This window comes from Parasteatoda tepidariorum, chromosome 1 (genome assembly GCF_982258835.1).
Source record: "Parasteatoda tepidariorum strain Cologne lab strain chromosome 1, Ptep-v5.0, whole genome shotgun sequence".
Lineage (NCBI taxonomy): Eukaryota > Metazoa > Arthropoda > Arachnida > Araneae > Theridiidae > Parasteatoda > Parasteatoda tepidariorum.
The window spans coordinates 34,781,675-34,802,260 of record NC_141755.1 but is presented as its reverse complement, the minus strand read 5'-3'; the positions used below and the strand labels follow the sequence as shown (position 1 = coordinate 34,802,260).

The following is a 20,586-nucleotide window of genomic DNA, read 5'->3' as shown; positions in this document are numbered from 1 at the left end:
GTGATGCCATTGTTTGACTAGAAAAACATTATTAGATATTGAAATTTTGCTGTTACCATAATAGCTTTAAAAATTGTCCCTTTCCCGTGATGCAACACTCTGCCCTACATTTTATATATACCATCCATGCTAAAGGTTATAAAACATCAGCGCTTTTCATGAGAAAAGTTTTACTTAGAGGTGAAATCCGGATAAGACAAATTACTTCTCCTGAGAACAATCGATTCCCACCAAGTTTATTACATTTGCTTTATTGAGCGAAAAGCAATCTGGTGAGATATGGAACATAAGAAGTGAACTACTTCCCTTCAATTTAGCGCAGGAAAAGGGAAAAAAAGCCTTAGATATGTCACCAAGAAAACCTTTAAACATCCCTTGTGGCCAGAGCTGAACTATTCTATGAAGGTTATATGTTTTTATAATAGTTTTTGGCTGTCTGGTGTTAACAGATCTAGTTAATAATGGATACAGCTCGCATAAAAGTTAATGTATATTCTGTATAGTAGTTTATTTGTGTTGCATTATTAGTTAACTCAATGATGCTTCTGAAAAATAAACGAAGATATATTATTATACAAATATTAAAATATATCATTTTATTTAACTTCTTTCTAGATAAGGTAGAATTGTTGTTTTAGTTTTCTCCATTTAATTAGGTACATTATGTTTACCGTAAAAATGTGATCAGTGAAAATCAAGTGTTTTTATATATTAGTGAACAGTTGAGATCAGGTTTTGACATGTTTCAATGTAATGTGATAAACTACATTTATGTGTATGTTTGTGACAATAACAGCATACCACTTTTTTACAGGAAAGTATTTTATCTTATTCATTCAGAATTTCGCAATACATATTCCCTTGAACTCTGATGTTGTAGTTAAAATTAATTGATTCATAAATAAATGTGTGAGTTTTAAACATTAGTCATTTGAAACATTAGTCATTAGTTTAACCATTTTAAACATTAGTTATTAGTTAAACATTAGTCAACCCTGCTAAATCATATTTCAACCATTAGTCATGTTTCATTAGCTATGTTTCAACCTTGCTAAATACGCGGAGATCTCATGATGCCGCCTGGAAAGTTCTTGCCAGTTTTGAAGAAAGATTTAAAGGCAGCACATTTAAGTTCTTGTATAGGAATTATCAATTAAGTTTTTGTATGAGAGTCATAATTTAAGTTTTTTGTAAAGGTAGCATATTAAGAATTTATATTGGGACCATTTTCTTTCTCAACCCTTTTCCATTTAATAGACAATATCTAATTCCCGTCCTGCCAGAGCTTCTTAGGTTTTTTGATGAAAACATCATTTATGTGAGTTTTTATCTTATCTAAAGAGTTACTATTGTCTTCTGTAATGATTTTTCATTTAAACATTTTTTTAACTATCAAAATGGCTGGATATCCGAAAACAAAGGAAAAAAACATGTAATATATGTGATGCATATAGATGAGATTAAGAGCTGTTTAATTGTGAAAGACAAAAGACGCTGTCATTTCTTGATGAATCCCCTTGTCACGACCGGATTACTTCTCTGATGAAACATGATCTAGGATGATTCGTTTCCTGTTGCTAATTTCCATTTATTCCTTTGGGATTAATCCTTAGTTTAATTCTATTTTTTTGGGCGTCAATTGCTTCCTACTATTCCAATACATTAAAATACGTACGTATATTAAATAGAATGTATATTTTAATAACTTAGTATTAAAATTAATTTATTTTTTATTACAGTATTGTTATTCTAATTATCAAATATTTTTTTCAATCCATTCTCGCGGAAATTATGTTATGATTTTGGGAAGCTAAAAAGAATACTGAAATATTAACGATAAATTTTTGCGCTGCTTTAACAAGAAATTATAAATTAAGCAAATATCAGAGTATAGAAATATTTTTCAATCATAACTTTGGAATTTACTATTGCTTGTTCATTAAATAATGCAAAATTTATTAACTTAAAATATTAATAGTATTTCTGTGGTAAGAAACTTCACATAAATCTTGTTTGCACATTGTTTAATATATAAAACAATAAATGCAAACACGATGGTTAAATTATAAAATAAATGAAAAATACTGCTTTCTTAAATATTTTTACTCGGGTAACCGTTAAAAAAGAATTAATTGTTATTTATAACCTTAGGCATCTTTTGTTATCTAGAAGATACTTAACTGTGCTATCACGTAAAAAAAGCACTCTATCTAACAAAGGTCTTTAGAATATAACAAATTCGCAACCAAGATATAGATCAATCCCTTTTGTGAACGCATTTTTTTTTCTCTTAGAGCAATAAAAAATTATTTTTTCAGATTAAAGTCTTTTTTTACAATGTATATTCAACAGCAGAATGTTTTCTTTGAATAAAGAGCTTGCATCATTAAATCGTAAAATGCTAACATGATAGAATCTTAAAGCTTTAAAAAATATTGAGTTTTTTTAATGATGGCTTTATCCTTCATTTTTCTTAAATATTTCTTAAATGAAATGTAATTGCTCATTAATTTGAAAATGATTGTTCTATTATAGAGATATTTACGTTGAAAGTAGAAATATTACTGCTCGTTTATTGTAATATACCATTAAAAATCGTTTCGGTTTTATCAAATTCAAATCTTTTTTCTTCTAAATTTAGAATAACTTTAATACAGTAACTTAATTTTTCTGGATTCGGCCTATTTTAATTGTTTTGTCACTATTCCAGATTGCTCCAGATTACAGTTATTTTCTCACAAATTGATTTTTTTCACTTAAATTTCATATATATATATATATATATATATATATATATATATATATATATATATATATATATATATATATATATATATATATATATATATATATATATATATATATATATATATATATATATATTATAGTAAACCACTCAATTTCCTTCAAAATAGTATTACAACATTAAATATATTACACTATAAATTTGTAAGTAGCATTACAGCTGCTTTTCTTATATGATTACCAGGAAGCATTTTAGCTCGCTGACAGATGAGCATTTGGTAAATATATAAGACGATATATATATGGAAAACGCCTGTAACTCTAATAAATCCTAAAATTCTTATTTTGAAAAGCAGAATATAAATTTATGCAAATTTATCTTATTTATTGATACACATGTGTATGCAGGCTTGTGTGCTCAATTACATGAGTACGGCTTGTAAGCCTCCGACAAATATTGAAACAGATAGCCAATTCAGAGAAAGGTAGCTCGAGGATACATTAGGGGTTGCGGCAGAATTTGAACCTGTTACCCCTTCGCTACAGAGTGTTTGGTTGACAATACATACTATGCAAAATCTTGAACACTACGAATAAAATCTTTTCCTTCTGTAGAAACGAAAATTGGAGCAGAAAAATTAGTGAGCACGGTAAGCATTACAGCAATTTCTCGTGTAGTAAGTAAAACAAGCAAGAACTGGCCGGAGATGAGTTTAAAAATGAGTTTTTTTGGTAACTAACGTAATGCTACTAAACGATTTATTTTCAATTTATGCAAGATGTTTTATTACACTGTACAAAACTGGATAGTCAAATTTCATGAAACTTTCTTCGTTTTCAACCGAACCGTTTCCTGTTATATGCTCCGAGTGAACATTTCATCAAAGTGACGAAATAACAATTGTTATTTCATCGACGAAATGAATTTCATCAATAGTAAAGAAATACTTCATCATTCTATTTTTTCCACAAAAAAGAAAAAAAAAACATGCCTTGTAGTGCCTAATGTACCTAGCTTTCCTTATAATCATGTTATCGTGGGCACCATATAGCTGGATCAATAGTTTCGCCATTCTAGTTAGCAAACTGGTAAATGCATTATTATGAGATTTCAAGTTGAGGAAACATTTTCGTACTACATATGAGAGTTCCAGTTTCGTCTCAAATCCGGTCTTTTCATGACGAATGAATTGAATTCGTTACATTATTGTCCTTCACTTTTAGAAAGTCATATTTATCTGTTAGCCATACTTGAAATGAAAGCCATGCTGTGTAGAAAGTCATATTTATCTTCAATTTTAAAAATCAATTAAGAGTTCTAAGTCATTAGTTTTCATTTTAATAGAAAATCTTATTCCCATATAAATTATCGATAAAGAAGTGATCTTATTGTACCATCTTGTTCTATATTATCACCACCAATAACAATTAAATTTCTTTTCTGCATGATACATGTTGCAAATTAAATTTATAATGAATATTCTGCCTTCAAAAATTCTTCTGGTAGTAGGTTAAGCATCAAGCAATTGAGTCCCTATTAAGTTGTAACATTATTAAGCTATTTATTATTAAACTATTTATTATTAAACTATTCATTATTAAATTATTTATTATTAAATTATTTATTATTTTAAAAAAACAGCTCTGGAATTAAATTTTATATACATAGTGAACTATTGAATAACTTTGTATAAAAATAAATTAAATAATAAGACAAAGCTATGTTTTCTCAAAGAAAATCTAGAAAACTATATTAAAAAGAATGTAATCAGTGTTTTTAATATGATATGAGGACGTCAATGTATGTTATCCTATGATTGCTTTTTGTAGCTAATTATAATTAATTTGTGGCTTCATTGTAACTAATTTGTAATTTGCAACTTCAAATTAATTTTAAACCACCAGGACAAGCACTAATATTCAAATATATGAGTGATTCTTTTTAAACATGACAATTCGGACCAAAAAATTTCTTCAAATTCAAAGTCTTCAAACTAATCTAAAATTTTTTGTGTATATTTCTTTAGTTACATTTATTAATATCTTACAGACAGCAGTGCAGTTTATTGACATTGCTCGAGAAAAAAAAAAAAAATAGAAATTCACCAAATCTTGAATGCCGAGAAAATGACATATTAGCTTAGAAGTTTAAGAAACAGTCATTTTAAGTTAATAGTAAGTAACTCAACTTAAGTCTTTATGTTAGATGAACCATAAATTGCTTAAATTAATTCTTTTTATCCACCGTAGAAAGAATAATTTTTTTTGTTACTGATATGTACAGAATAAAATTGTGTGTAATAATCAATCATTAAATAAATAAATAACTTTGATTACATCCAACCATATTATAATCATACATAAACTTGGTATTAGGTTTATATTTGCTTTTCCTCTTTACAGTATTAGCAGTTAAAAAGAATTTCTGGTAACACTTCAATATCCAGGCATTCATAAGCCAGGAAAATGACAGCCAGTATAATGACAAATTCGCCATTGTATAGAACTTTAATTTAATATTTTGGCCTAAGACATTTACATTCTGCAGAAAACAACGGGATCTCTTAAAATAACTCAGATAAATCTATGTAGTTTATGTTATTTATGATTTCAAGAAGCCAGGAAAATGACAACACAAAAACCTACTCATCGTGAAAAATATTTTGAAACAGATTTTGAACCCGAAAATTGGTTCTCAATTCATGCAACAAGACATGTTCATATAGGAGGGTATCTAATCAATCTATTAACATAAGATATTGATTGCTGGCTCTATCTACTTTGGTTATAAACCACTAAATAAAAGTAGCCAGGAAAATGACAAATTAATTTGGGACAAACAAATTATTGACTGAAAAAATTATTTTAAACGAAGTTTTTGTAAATAGTACCCTCTGCGTATATTCCAGAAATGCTTACACCGGTTGAGATAGAAAAAAATAGATATTGAAAAATTTATGGGAAGTTTTGAAGTTAGTTATTATTGGAAGCATTGTTTGGGACATGCTAGGAAAATGACATTTTGAGGTTCAATTAAACTTTTAAACTATACAAAAGAGTCAATGCTAGTGCAAAGTCATTTCAAAATGCTAACAGCAATGCAATTTATTAATTTTTTTTTAATAAAAAGTTATTTCAGTATTATAGCATTAGATCTTGGAGACAGGGACAGTGAATTGTCATATTTCGTGAGAATCACCCATATATATTTTAAAAAATGTATATCAGAACGAACAATGGAAGCTTTATAATATCCTGTTGCTGCGGAAAAAACTTATTATTAATCTTAAACTTGCTTGCAATCTTACTTGCAATCAACTTGATTTGCAATCTTAAATATTTTGAATCAACTTGATAAGTTTAATATTGTTTGATATTAAAAGTAAAATTCCTCATATTTCTCAAACCACTTAAGAAAAAAACGATGACACAAGTTTCAATAAAATTATATTACTGAATAACAAAGCAATATGATTTGATTTTAAATATTTTATTTATTCGAAAGTTCTTTTAAGAAAAGAATTAATCCATAATACATTTTACTTTTCTTATGAATATATTTGAACCAAATTAAATTATTTATATACATGTTTGAATCTATTAGCTTATTTTCAACGATTTTTTTTAAAGTATCCTTTTATCGTATTAAACGGATGATTTTTGTTATAGAATACACAATGTAAGTATTTTAAAAAAACTTCCTGTTTTACATTCAAAAAAAAGTTTGTAAACATTGATATAGAAAACTTTGGTTAGGTTATTTTATCTTATTTGTATTTGGTTGTATTATTTATTTGCATATTTTAATCTCAAAGGAATCAGTTTAATGAAAAGTGTTTAACTAAGACTTAATGTGATATCAAATGAATAGAAAAATTGAAATAAATTAGTTAGGATAATTCTAGACTAAATACCCATTTGCAACTTATTCTTAGTTATTCTATGTTTTCTATTCTATGTTTTCAAACTATTCTATGTAGTTATTCAATGTTTGCTATCCTATGTCTGCTATTCTGTGTTTAACTACTCTATGTAGTAATTCCATGTTTGATATTGTATGTTTTCAATTCCATGTTTTTTACTCTATGTTACTCTTTCAATTCTATGCTACTCTATGTTTAATTCTACGTTTCAATTCAATGTAAGTTATTCCATGTTTGCTACTCTATGTAGTTATTCCGTGTTTGATATTCTATGTTGTCAAACTGTTCTATGTAGTTATTCTATCTTTGCAATTCTATGTTTAACTACTCTATGTAGTTATTCCATGTTTGATATTCTATGTTTTCAAACTGTTCAATGCAGTTATTCTATCTTTGCTATTCTATGTATTGCCATTTTATTGCATGTAGTGTTGTATTATATTACTATTCAAATACTAAAAAAGAAAGTAGTGCTGCCATTTTCAATGTAACTGATTTTATTTCAAGCAAAATTTTTTTTGCAGATGGTCAGCATAGAATTTCAACTCTTTGAAAACTTTCGAGCAATAAATAAAAAAAAGTGCAAGAATTTTTACTAACAGAATTTTTTAAGCATTTAATTTGGATGAAAAGTATTTTTCCTTTTTTTTCAATTTTGCTTTTAAAAGGCAATCTTAAATATTTTTGATAATTACGATGATTATTTAATGTTTAACCATAGATGCAGGTGGTTTCGTAATCACCATTAATATATATTTCTCTGACTAATTATCAACCATTTATTAAAAAATATAACTGATAGCGCAATCGGTGAAGGACGTTGCTCTCTTCACACTGGCAAAGAGCATCTTGTCATGAGTTTGATCTAGTAACCGACTAAACAACAGGCATATATATGTGTATAGCAAAGTGCACGTTAAATTCCCTTGACTGAAAACCCTCTTATTGGCTGTAGTGTGGAAATTTGGAGTGACACAACCAGCTCAGATGCTGTTCTCGTCAGGTTAAAATTACATTCCAACCATGGCTTTTTAAAAAAATGGAGCCCGTAAACGGAGACAGATGCTTGGTTATCGTTGAATGGATTAAAAAAATATGTAGGACTCTCAAAAAAAATTCTGGTTTATTATTCAGTTATTTGTTCTGGTTATTTATTTAGAAAAAATACGCTTGCGTTTTTGATTTCAGCGCTTAATTTATCGTCGGCGCTAAACATATTTAAGGTCACCACTTTGAACCATTAAGATTGATTCCTAGAACGAGAAGATCGATCATTAGATCAAAAGTCATTAAAGGTGGTCCGTTCATTTTTATTTTTTTTTTAGCACTGTACATTCATTGACTGCAAGTTTAACTTCTAGAATTTCAAATAAAACCTGTTTAAGGAAGCTTGCTTCTTTAAAGTAAACAGAAAATTGCTACTTAACTTGTCTGTAACAAATTAATTTAATTAGTAAAACAATAAAAAACGTTTTCTCATGTTTCCTCTTTTAATTCCTACGAGAAATATGTTTGAAATGATAAGAGTTGTTAGATTTTATGCTGCTTCACGATGCAAAACATTGCTAACTGGAAAGTGTTTTTAAAAACACTTCAACAATCTCTTTCACATTAAAACTCTCAGTATATTCTAGATTCCAAAGTAAAGGATTATGTGCTTAAGTTAATTATTTTCCGATACTATGTGCAATAGAAGCAAACTTACAAAAAGGAAAGTATCTAAGAAATAAAGAATTACCTCAAAACTAATCTGACATAGACTGCACTTTTTAAGATAATCATGACTTTAATTATGTATTTATAAGTTAATTAGCATTATTTATTTGTTCAAAATTAGTTTAAAAAAAGTAATGATAAATACATAAGTTTGTAGCAATAAAAACAAAATAAATAAATAAAATATAAAAATAAACAAATGTTATTAGGATAAAATGTTCAAAGAAATAAAGAAAAAAAGAAAAAGAAATGAATAAAATGAATAGTTATTTCAGCGCTCTTTCAGAAACAAAACATACTCTTTATGCTTTTTAAATTGACTGAATTTTTAGAACAACTTCTTAGCTCAACGTTACTTTGAAATAATGATTTGCGATCAAATTTTATTGACTTTTCTTGAGCAATCTAAAGGACTGAAAACCCTATTCTTTTTTTTCCTACCATTGATTTATCACCAATTTATGAGTTTTAAGAGCTATAAAAAGTCATGGTACTACACCAACTTCATAATTTAGTTTCAAAAATGGTAAAAGAAATATTTTCGATATATGCAATAGCATTATAAACAGCACGAATAAAAGTAATTTTTGTTTTTCAATTTGTATTAATTAATAAAAAAACATAAACATAGTTTTTCTAAGCATATTATCATATTTAATATACGTTTCCTTTAACAAAACTATTTAACTAACCCTTACGAATTTGCTAAATTTTGTCTCGCGAACTGCTGGCCGAGCGGTTAGCGTGCCTGAATGCGAAGTCAAAGGTTCCGGGTTTGAATCCCGCTCAGCGCATAGTTATCTCTTTCTCTAGTCCTCTGTTGCGTAAACATTGCCTACCCTATGAACTGGTATTTGTGATAGTGTGGAGTGGGTATTGTTGCTTGTCTCCATGACTACGGTAACAGGTGCTCACCGGATAATGTTAAAGAACAAAACTTCAGGCAACTTTCAAGCAAATGAGCAAAAATTCACTGCCTTTCGTGAACTTGACCAATTAATATAATACTTATTTACAATATGCACATACTCATAATTTACTATATACTCATACTCATAATTTACTATATACCCATACTCATAATTTACTATATACTCATAATTTACTATGTACTCATACTCATAATTTACTATATACCCATACTCATAATTTACTATATACTCATAATTTACTATATACTCATACTCATAATTTACTATATACCCATACTCATAATTTACTATATACTCTTAATATACTAAATACTTTACTCAAGTAATGGTGACTTAAGGGATAGAGCGTTCATCTTCCAATGAGATGAACCGGAATGGAATCCCAGCAATGGCTGGTCGATACGAATACTGCACCCAGCTGTCACCGACCACAGTGCTGACGTAAAATATCCTTAGTGGTAGATGAGTCATGGGCTAGAGTCCCCTTGCATCAGGCTAAACGTTGGAGGTTTTCGTGGTTTTCCTCTCCATGTAACGCAAATGCGGATTAGTTCCATCAAAAAGTTCCCCACGTAGGCAAATGTTTCCTAATACTTGATCCAGGAGTTTCTTTGTCTTCTGGAATGGGTTCAAAATTATAAGGCTACGGAGTTGAACATTAGTAGTCGTAAACCCAAAAAATTTGGGTGGCTGTATAAAATTATAAAAAGATATACTTTACTCATTAATTACTATTATATACTCAATAATGAAAAGTATATCACTTATAAATATTGACATTAAGGGGTCCAAACTGTGAACCGCTCTACTAACCAAACTATTAGGACAATATTTTCCAGATTGCGGCTATTCCATAATTTTTGGGGGTTAGAAATCCAAAACAGTCGAAGAAAATATATGTTTTGTCAAAGTGTCGTAATCGAGTAATATCGTAACTTAAAATATCGCCTGCACCACACAATATTTAGCATTTTTGAAATCACCCTTTCTACCCATTAAGATTGAGTCCTTGAAAGTGAAGATCCGATCATTAGATAAAAAGCTTTTTATTGGGGTCCTTTTATATTTTGCGCAATGAACATATAAGAGACCTTAATTCCGCATCCGGCTTGCACCGACCACAGTGCTGAAATGCAATATCCTCAATGGTAGACGGATCATGGGTTAAGGTCCCCTTACTGTGAGGCTAACCGTGAGAGGTTCTCATGGTCTTCCTCTCCATGTAAAGCAAATCTGGGTAAGTTCCATCAGAAAGTCCTCCACGAGGGTAAATTTCTCCCAGTACTTGATCCAGGAGTTTTCTTGTCTTCTGGATTGGGCTCAAAATTATACGGCTATGGAGTTGAACATTAGTAGTCGCAAACCCAAAAAATTGGGTTGGCTGTATAAAATTATAAAAAAATATACTTTACTCATTAATTACTATTATATACTGAATAATGAAAAGCATATTACTTACAAATATTTTGACGTATTTAATTAATAATTAATTATTACCATTCCAAATTAGTAAAATTCAATTATTTGCAAATATATATTAGAATTAGATATATTTTGGAGTTAATATTTTTCAGAAAATTTATCAAATTATGAATAATTTATAAAATTGCGAACAATTTACAAAATTGCGAACAATTTACAAAATTACGAACAATTTATAAAATTACGAATACAAAATTATCCTCTTCTTCTTGCTTTAACTTTAAAGCAGTCATTTAAAACAGTTTATATTATTAGTAAAGTTAAAAAGGTTTAATTTAATTTCGAAATTATTCGAAAACAATGATGTACTCTTTTTAAAACAATTCCAAAACTAAGACATTTTCGAAAGTAAATTTAATTTTCATCAGACATTTTTAAAATAATCTCTAAATACTAATAATTTATTTTTCTATTATTTTAAAGCGTCCTATTACAGCTAGAAAAGGAAATATTGTATAGTATTCAAAGTACTTTTTAAATTGTTATTTATAGAAATAAAACTTTTACATCACGTTAACTCTTTATTCCATTGTAGAGAACTGGCGTATGTAAGTGGCGCTGCAAGGAGCCACTGACGTAGTCACTATTGTTCTGATCACCGAATGAAATGACACGAGCGTCTATTGCTCGCGATCTTGCTATCGTTTTTACTTTAATAAACGTTGTTTTTTGTTAAATGAACTTGAATTATTTTTAAACTAACAACACAACCGCATCTGGTAGATGCAGCCCATAGAATTGGAATTATGAAGTTATTTTAGTGTTGTTCGCAACATAATTTGGTACCCTCGGCGGGACGGTGTGTGTTAGATTACGAATACGAACTTTGGAATTATTGTTATGAACATGGAATTAGATGCCTTGAAATCACAAAGAAAGGGTCTTAGAACGGCCTTTTCCCTTTCCCTGAATAAGATAGAATCTGAACTGATGAAAGAAACAGCCGATTTGAAACAGCTTTCGATTCTGAAAGTGCAACTATTGGATAAATTCCAGAGACTGGAAACGAATCAAGAACAGGTATCTAATTCATACTTACAATCTAGTGACACCGAAGACTTGTTTTTAAACGATTTAAAGAAAGCTGAAAATTATAGAGACAATTTTCTTGAAATGTGTTCTCGTATTGATTCGAAATTACAAGAAGCAGTTGTTCCTACCGAAATTGAAAAAAGAAGGTTTAAACTACCAAAAATTGAACTAAAAAAATTTAGCGGCGAAGCTAAGGATTATTTGACTTTTTGGAGTCAATTCCAAAAGATACATGATGATAAAACCATTGCTGATGAAGACAAAATGCAATATTTATTGCAATCTGTCGAACCCAAGTCGAAAGCGGAAAGATTAGTATTGAGTTTCCCGGCTAATGCGGAAAAGTACACTAAAGCCATCAAACAACTGAAGGAAAGATACGGTCGCGAAGACCTCCTTGTGCAAATTTATGTACGAGAACTGCAAAGTTTAGTTATGAAAAATGCTGTCCATGGAAGATCGAAAACAGATTTACCATCGCTATACGACGAATTAGAAGGAAAACTGAGAGCTTTGGAAGGACCTAGGAAAAATACGGAGACTTTCTTATTCCTTTGGTAGAATCCTGTTTACCGGAAGAAGTAATGGTCGCCTGGGAGAGACGTCGGAACAACGAAACGGAAGCGAAAGGAGCGCGCACTTTAGAAGATTTAATGACATTTATTCGCCTAGAAGTGCAAGGGGAAGAGATGGTTCAGCTAGCGAAGTCTGGTTTTGGAACTAATTTTCGTAAGAAGGACACCCCTCCCGAAAGGATCAAATCGAATGACGTTATGACTGCGTCAGCCCTGGTAAGCTCCGAAAATTCTGCAGGTAAGAGAATTACTAATTGTGTTTTTTGTGGTAAATATCATGCGAGTGAAAAATGTTATACTGCTAAAAAAATGTCTTTAAGTTCAAAACAACAATTGTTATTAAAAAAGGGAGCCTGTTTTACATGCTTAAGTAAAGCAGGGCATTTAAGTAAAAATTGTGATCTTAAATATAATATTAAGTGTTCTAATTGTAATTATTCTCATTTTGAAATTATGTGCCCGGAATTAGATAAAAAACCTGATCAAAAAACTTTCGTAAAATCGGATAACTCTCTATCTAATTGCAATAAAAGCGAAGGAATTTATTTTCAAACTCTTGGTGTATGGGTTAAGGTCAAAGGCAGGGAAAGGAAAATACGAGCTCTAATTCAGTGGTGCGCAAACTTTTTTCGACTGCGACCCGTTTAGTAGAGAGAAAATTTTTGGCGACCCCTAGAGATAAATGTTCACAAATAAGATGTATATTTCGCGCATTTCTTTCGTTTCATCGAATAAAAACATCATATTTGACTCATATTAATTTTAATTATAATTTTAAGAAAATACTTTTTGTATAACACAAAAATCAGTAAATTGCCCTTTAATGAGATGTATGTGGCTGCAAGTTTCTAATGATCTCATCCATGTTTGGATGTATGTTGCTAATTGCAATTCGCATATCATCTTCAGGGTTTAAACGCGAGCGGTATTTAGTTTTTATTGAAACTAGTTTGCTAAATCCAGTTTCACATAAATACGTTGATGCAAATTGTATTAACACTCCGATGGCATTCTTGCATAAAATGGGATATTGTTTTTCCACGGATAGCCAAAATTTTTGTCAAGGCTGAGTCTTAAATTGATTTCGAAGAGTATAATCACTAGTTAGATCTATCAATTGCTCTTTCTCACTAATTTGAAGAGTTGAACTGCATATGTCAAAGGAAAATGGATCACGAATCCAACCAAGATCGTTTTCAGGAAAATCCTCGAATCTTCTCGAAAAAATTTTCTTTAACTTTTCAATGTGATTGGAAATGATGTTTTTGAATGTAAATATATCTATATTATTTTCCTTGATAAAATCGTTAAAGCAAGGGAACATGGTGTTGTTTTTATTCAGTTCAGTTTGCCAGAGACTAAGCTTATTCTTAAAAGCTTGAATTTTACTGGCTGCAGTTATGACAGTTGAATTCTCACCCTGCAAGCTCAAATTTAAGTCGTTAAGATTTTTCGAAAATATCAACTAAATAGCTCAGCTTCCCTAGCCAAACTTCATTGATGTAATAACTTGCCAATCTATGTTTCTTTTCGATTAAAAACATGTACACTTCATTTCTCAAATCAAATATCCGTCGTAGTATTTTCACACGTAAAAGCCATCTGACTTCGGTGTGTAACAGTAATCACTCATACGTTGAGCCCATCTCATTGCAAAGTATTGAAAAGAGACGGCTGTTGTGGCTGTTGCATTTAATGTACACTCATGGACAAAAAAATTAGCGCACCAAGAAGGAGTCGTCAAAATGAAACAAAATTTTACATACGTAATGACTACTTTGATATAAGTAAATGATTAGAAAATCAAAGAAAAAGGATAATTTATTTCAGAGATAAAGGCAAAAGAACGGAGGAGTTAATACCCCGTTGGACACCCTCTAGCGCGAATGCATGATACGATACGATCGGGCATTGAGGCATCTAAGTTCTGTATGATGTCTTGAGACATTTCGTTCCATATTTGCTGTAACCTTCCCTCTAGTTCGTTCAAACTTGTGGGATGCCCATCTCGCCATCCCAAATAATCCCAGATATTCCCGATGGGAGACAAATCTGGGGATCGGGCAGGCCAAGGAAGGGTAGTAACAGTACGGACACAGTCTTGTGACACCCTTTCCGTATGAGGTCGAGCATTGTCTTGTTGAAAAATGGCTCCTGGGAGCCGTTACATGAGTGGCAACACATGCGGTTGCAGGATTTCATGGACATACCGCCGGGCTGTCATGGTGCCACCGAACAATACTAGGGGCCCCTCTGTCTTCTCGAACCATACGAAGGCGCCTGGCTGAAGGACAGTTGGTATCGCAGCGCCCATTGCGTGTGCTGCCCATGACGCCCACCTATCGACACCTCCGTTTAGAGTTTGACCGCGCACGAGGAAACTGAATTGCAGCGGAATGGAACAAAGTCGTCTTTAGCGACGAATCCAGATTCAATCTCAGCAGTGATGACAATCGTGTTCGTGTGTGGAGACCCCGTGGTGAACGCCTCAATCCTGCCTTTGCTGTACAGCGACACACCGCTCCCATAGCTGGTGTGATTGCATGGGGTGCCATTGCCTACAATACACGGTCACCCCTAGTATTATTCCGTGGCACCATGACAGCCCAGCGGTATGTCCATGAAATCCTGCTGGCACATGTGTTGCCACTCATGCTACGGCTCCCAGGAACCATTTTTCAACAAGACAATGCTCGGCCTCATGCGGAAAGGGCGTCACAAGACTGTCTCCGTACTGTTACCTGCCCGATCCCCAGATTTGTCTCCAATCGAGCTAATCTGGGATCATTTGGGACGGCGAATTGGGCATCCCACGAGTTTGAACGAACTAGAGGCAAGGTTACAGCAAATATGGAGCGAAATGTCTCAAGACATCATACAGAACTTAGATGCCTCAATGCCTGATCGTATCACATCGTGCATTTGCGCTAGAGGGGGTCCAACGGGGTATTAACTCCTCCATTCTTTTGCCTTTATCTCTGAAATAAATTATCCTTTTTCTTTGATTTTCTAATCATTTACTTATATCAAAGTAGTCATTACGTATGTAAAATTTTGTTTAATTTATACGACTCCTTCTTGGTGCGCTTAATTTTTTTGTCCATGAGTGTAGTTAATTGAACTAACAGCGTCTTGTAATACGTTGTGCAACTCTTTATCCGTATCTTTTGCAACAAGAGCTTGCCGATGAATCATACAGTGATTAAATACCATATGAGGCGCCACCTTCTGAATTAAGCCTCTGAGCCCTTTATTCGAACCTGTTAATGCTGCAGCACCATCAGAAAGAGTTGACGGCATGAAATTGCAATTAAACAGGGAGTGACGGCGCTTTACTCTTTATATGTACACTGTATGGTATGCAGCATGCAGGGATAATGCATTTCATAAAAATTTGGTGACCCCCAAAAAACTTCTGGCGACCCCCACAGGGGTCGCGACCCCTAGTTTGCGCACCACTGCTCTAATTGACTCAGCATGTGAAAACAGTTACATCAGTGAGAGAATTATTACTCTTTTAGGGGCCACTCCTCTGAGAAATGAAACGATAATTCATTCATTATTCGGTGGGAAAGAAACGAAGCCAAAACTACACAGTGTGTTTACAATTGAGATTAGTAATTTAAATCGATCCTTCTCTTGCAGTTTTGAGGCACTTTCTGAAAACAAAATTTGCGGTTTCATTTCTAAGATAAACAATGAGCGAATATTTAATGAGTTAAAGAATAAAGATATAATTTTATCGGATTCTTTTTGTGCTGAAACCGAGATTGGGCTTTTGATTGGGGCTGATAATATAGGAAAATTGTTAACTGGAAATTTAATTAATTTGGATTCTGGGTTAACAGCTATTGAAACGAAGCTTGGTTGGACAGTAATCGGAAAATTAAATTCGGACAAAAATGATACTGCTTTAACGACATTGTCGTTACATGTAAGAAACATTGATATAAAACAATTATGGGAACTAGATGCATTAGGAATATCTGACCCCTCTCTTGATGAAAATAAGAAAGAAAATCTTGATTTATGTAATTTTAAGGATAAAATGAAAATTCTTCCTAAAGGGAGATTTGAAGTAGAACTTCCGTGGAGATATAATTCAGTGAATTTGCCGAATAACGAAGAATTAACATGGAAGAGGCATTTGCGAATGATGAATAAATTAAATGGTGGTAAATTTTGTAATGATTACCAAAATGTATTTAGAGAGTGGGAAGAATTGAATATTGTCGAACGCGTGCCGGAAGCGGAATTAAACAATGAATGTCATTTTTTGCCTCATAGACCGGTGATTAAATTAAATAGTGAAACCACTAAGATACGGTCGGTTTTTGATGCTTCCGCCTGTGAAAGGGGGAAACCCTCTCTTAACGAGTGTTTACATAAAGGTATAAACCTTATTGAACTTATACCTGATATTTTAGATCGTTTCAGAATTTATCCTATTGGGATAGTTAGTGACATTGAAAAAGCGTTCTTAATGCTGTCCGTTGCACCGAAAGATAGAGATTATCTCAGATTTTTTTACCCATGCAATGAAAGATTAGTTTATAGGCACTGCCGCGTAGTGTTCGGGGTTTCTTCCAGCCCTTATTTATTGAATGCATCCATTATTTATCTTTTAGAAAATTGTGATCCTGAATATAATGAACTTGCTCTTAAATTGAAATCTTCATTTTATGTAGACAATTGTGTATCAGGTGTCTTCAATGTTGAAGAATTTCATTGAAGGTTCTGTCCTGTCAAAGGGATGTTTTAACCTACGTAATTTTGAGAGCAATGTGGCTAGCAAAAGCGTTAAAAGGCATTCAGGTGAAACCTTTATTTTAGGTATCATTTGGGACTTAGATAATGACACATTGAAATGTTGTACTAATGTAGAACCCTTAACATGTGAAATGAAAATAACGAAACGATTAATATTATCTATAATACAGAAAGTTTTCGATCCTATAGGGATGTTAGCTCCCGCCACATTGCTCCCCAAATTACTATTGCAGGAAATATGGAAAAATAAAATTGCATGGGATGAGGAACTTCCTCAAAATATTGTAAATAAATTTTTGAAATGGTTTAATGAAATTCAAATATTAACTAATATAAATGTACCTCGTTGCTTGAAAATTAATGCTTTAACCGAATTACATGTCTTTGTAGATGCAAGTAAGGGGGCGTATTCGGGATGCGTCTTTGCTCGATCAATAAATCATTCTGAAGTCAGTCTGATTCTCGTGAGGGCTAAATCAAGAGTAGCCCCTCTGAAAACTTTGAGTATACCGCGATTAGAGCTAATGGCTTGTTGCATAGGAGCTCGACTGGCTAACTCTGTTGTAAAAGCTCTTGGCATGCAAGATTCAAAAATTACCTTTTGGTCTGATTCCACTACAGCCCTGTGGTGGATCAAAGAACAGGGAAATTGGTCTGTTTTTGTGGCCAACAGGGTCAAAGAAATTAGACAACTTACTCAAACTCAGTCTTGGAAATTCGTTCCAGGAAACATGAATATTGCAGACCTGTTGTCTCGTGGTTGTTCTCCTCAAAAAATGCAAAATTCTAAATGGTGGGAGGGACCTTTATGGTTAAAGCAACACTCGGATTATTGGCCAGTCGGTGAAATTAGTTGTCAGCCACAAGAAGTTGAGTGCGAACGAAAGAGGATTAAGACAGTTAATGTTGATCTAGCAAACGACACACCCCCTTACTTAAAATGAATATGTCTGATTATGATAAAATGATTAGAGTTTTTGGGTGGATCTTCAGATTTATAAATAATTGTAGAAAAAATAAATGTAGCAAACCTGAACTTACTTATACTGAAATCGAAAACGCAAAGAAGCGATTGATTCGCATGAATCAACAGTATTATTTGCATTATATAGAATCTTTGAAATTTGCCACATTTATGGATAAAGATAATATATTAAGAGTTAAAACCAAAATAGTTGAACGGAATGATGATAATTCATTTTTATATCCTGTCTTGTTACCGGATAAAAGTGAATTCACTAAACTTTTGATTGAGTCTATACACAGAAAAAACTGTCATGCCGGAACGCAAATAATGAAATCGTTAATCAGAGAAAAGTTCTGGATTATAAAAGCTAGGAAGACAATTAAGGGTATTTTGAATAATTGTGTTATATGTGCCCGTTTTAAGGCCAAATCATTTGCAAGTGGGCCATCGCCTTTACCACCAGACCGAGTAATGGATTGTGCAGTATTTGAAACAGTAGGCATTGATTTAGCTGGCCCTCTTTTTTTAAAAACAGGTGAAAAAGTGTGGATAGCATTGTTCACTTGCGCCGTGTATCGCGCTCTTCATCTAGAGCTAGTGAATAATCTATCGACGGATTCCTTTTTGTTAGCACTTCGGCGTTTTATAGCCGGACGGGGACGGCCTAGAACTATTTATTCTGACAACGGAACCAATTTCCGCGGGGCCTTCAATGAACTTTCGAAATTAGATTGGGTCAAAATATCAAAAGAAACTGCAACCGATAAAATAGTTTGGAAATTTATTTTACCAACAACAAGTTGGTGGGGCGGCTGGTGGGAGAGGCTGGTCCGTGTCATAAAAGGATTATTAAAACGCACTCTCGGAAAGTCAATTTTAACCTTTGAGGAACTAAATACCCTTATATGTGATTGCGAATCTATCATTAATAGTCGACCATTGACTTATATTTCTGAAGATCCACAGGAGTTGATTCCTCTGACACCCTCTATGTTTTTAATAGAAAATCGCAACTCCTCTACAAAGGATATTGATGAGATAAATACGCGTGATTTAAGGAAAAGAATTAAATACCGTATTAAACTTTTGAATGACTTAAGACAGAGATTCAGGAAAGAATGTTTAAGAGAGCTAATTCAAAATAAGAATGATAATAGAATGCGTAAGCCTAGAGTTGGAGAAATAGTTTTAATTGGGGATGATACAAAAAAGCGGTTGTTTTGGCCAATGGCAAAAATTTTGGAATTAATACCTGGTCGAGATGGAGAGATTCGTACTGTTCGATTGAAAACCCATCATGGGACTGTATTGCGACCAGTACAACGAATTTTTCCATTGGAGATACAGGCAATCTCTACTAACAAAGATAAAGGGCTTAAGGAGGAATCAGCTTCCACTAAATACCCATTACCTGAACATGTATTAAGTGAAGAAATTGTCAAGAAGTACACTTCCTCTGGGAGATTAGTGAAAGCTCCAGATAGACTCACACTTTTGAACTGTAATCTATTTTCAGATTTGAGACTCTCCCCGAATCTCAAAGGGGGGAGTATGTAGAGAACTGGCGTATGTAAGCGGCGCTGCAAGGAGCCACTGACGTAGTCACTATTGTTCTGATAACCGAATGAAATGACACGAGCGTCTATTGCTCGCGATCTTGCTATCGTTTTTACTTTAATAAACGTTGTTTTTTGTTAAATGAACTTGAATTATTTTTAAACTAACAACACACCCGCATCTGGTAGATGCAGCCCATAGAATTGTAATTATGAAGTTATTTTAGTGTTGTTCGCAACATCCATCAACACTGGTCGAGTTTCTTATTCAATGAACATATATATATATATATATATATATATATATATATATATATATATATATATATATATATATATATTCATAATAAATATATATATATATATATATATATATATATATATATATATATATATATATATATATATATATATATATATATATATATATATATATATATATATATATATATATATATATATATATATATATATATATATATATATATATATATATATATATATATATATTCTTTAAAAATTTTAAAATAGTATTTTATTTTTTTAGATTAATTTGTAATACTTTTTATTCTTGAAGATGCTTTCAACTTTTAAACAAATACCTCATAAACTATTAGTTCTGTGGACTCGTTCTATCATTCGATTCAAGGTAAGTAAAATAATAACTATAAAAAAAATTCTCCTTGTTAGTACTCTGATTCCACACCCACGCATGTGAATGACCCCTGACCTTAAGGGTAGTGAGTGAGGGACACGGGAAATATCATTCCCCTATCCTGGAGGAGGAAAAGATTTAAGATTGGAAAAGCCGGATTTTGGACTTCTCTAAAACCGCCATTTGAGGTCTTTTTGACCCTAATAAGAAACTTGTTTTATTTCAAAGTAAAT

At 32.0% G+C, this 20,586-nt stretch overlaps 3 protein-coding genes across 3 annotated transcripts; all 3 read left to right on the top strand.

Annotated features, from left to right (window-relative positions):
• The first annotated feature begins 16,453 nt into the window (after positions 1-16,453).
• LOC147816379 (uncharacterized) lies at positions 16,454-17,137 on the top strand. Its single transcript, XM_087152567.1, has one exon. The coding sequence runs from the start codon at positions 16,454-16,456 to the stop codon at positions 17,135-17,137; it is 684 nt and encodes a 227-aa protein (XP_087008693.1).
• Positions 17,138-17,699: 562 nt separating this feature from the next.
• On the top strand, positions 17,700-18,119 carry LOC147816378 (uncharacterized). The gene has a single exon (XM_087152562.1). It carries the CDS (start codon positions 17,700-17,702, stop codon positions 18,117-18,119), a length of 420 nt encoding a protein of 139 aa, XP_087008688.1.
• A 2-nt stretch (positions 18,120-18,121) lies between these two features.
• LOC147816377 (uncharacterized) lies at positions 18,122-19,699 on the top strand. The gene has a single exon (XM_087152543.1). It carries the CDS (start codon positions 18,122-18,124, stop codon positions 19,697-19,699), a length of 1,578 nt encoding a protein of 525 aa, XP_087008669.1.
• Positions 19,700-20,586: the final 887 nt, after the last annotated feature.

Coding starts and splice junctions, on each gene's coding strand:
- LOC147816377 (XM_087152543.1), top strand. CDS start 18,122: ATGTCTGATTATGATAAAATGATTAGAGTTTTTGGGTGGATCTTCAGA.
- LOC147816379 (XM_087152567.1), top strand. CDS start 16,454: ATGAAAATTCTTCCTAAAGGGAGATTTGAAGTAGAACTTCCGTGGAGA.
- LOC147816378 (XM_087152562.1), top strand. CDS start 17,700: ATGGCTTGTTGCATAGGAGCTCGACTGGCTAACTCTGTTGTAAAAGCT.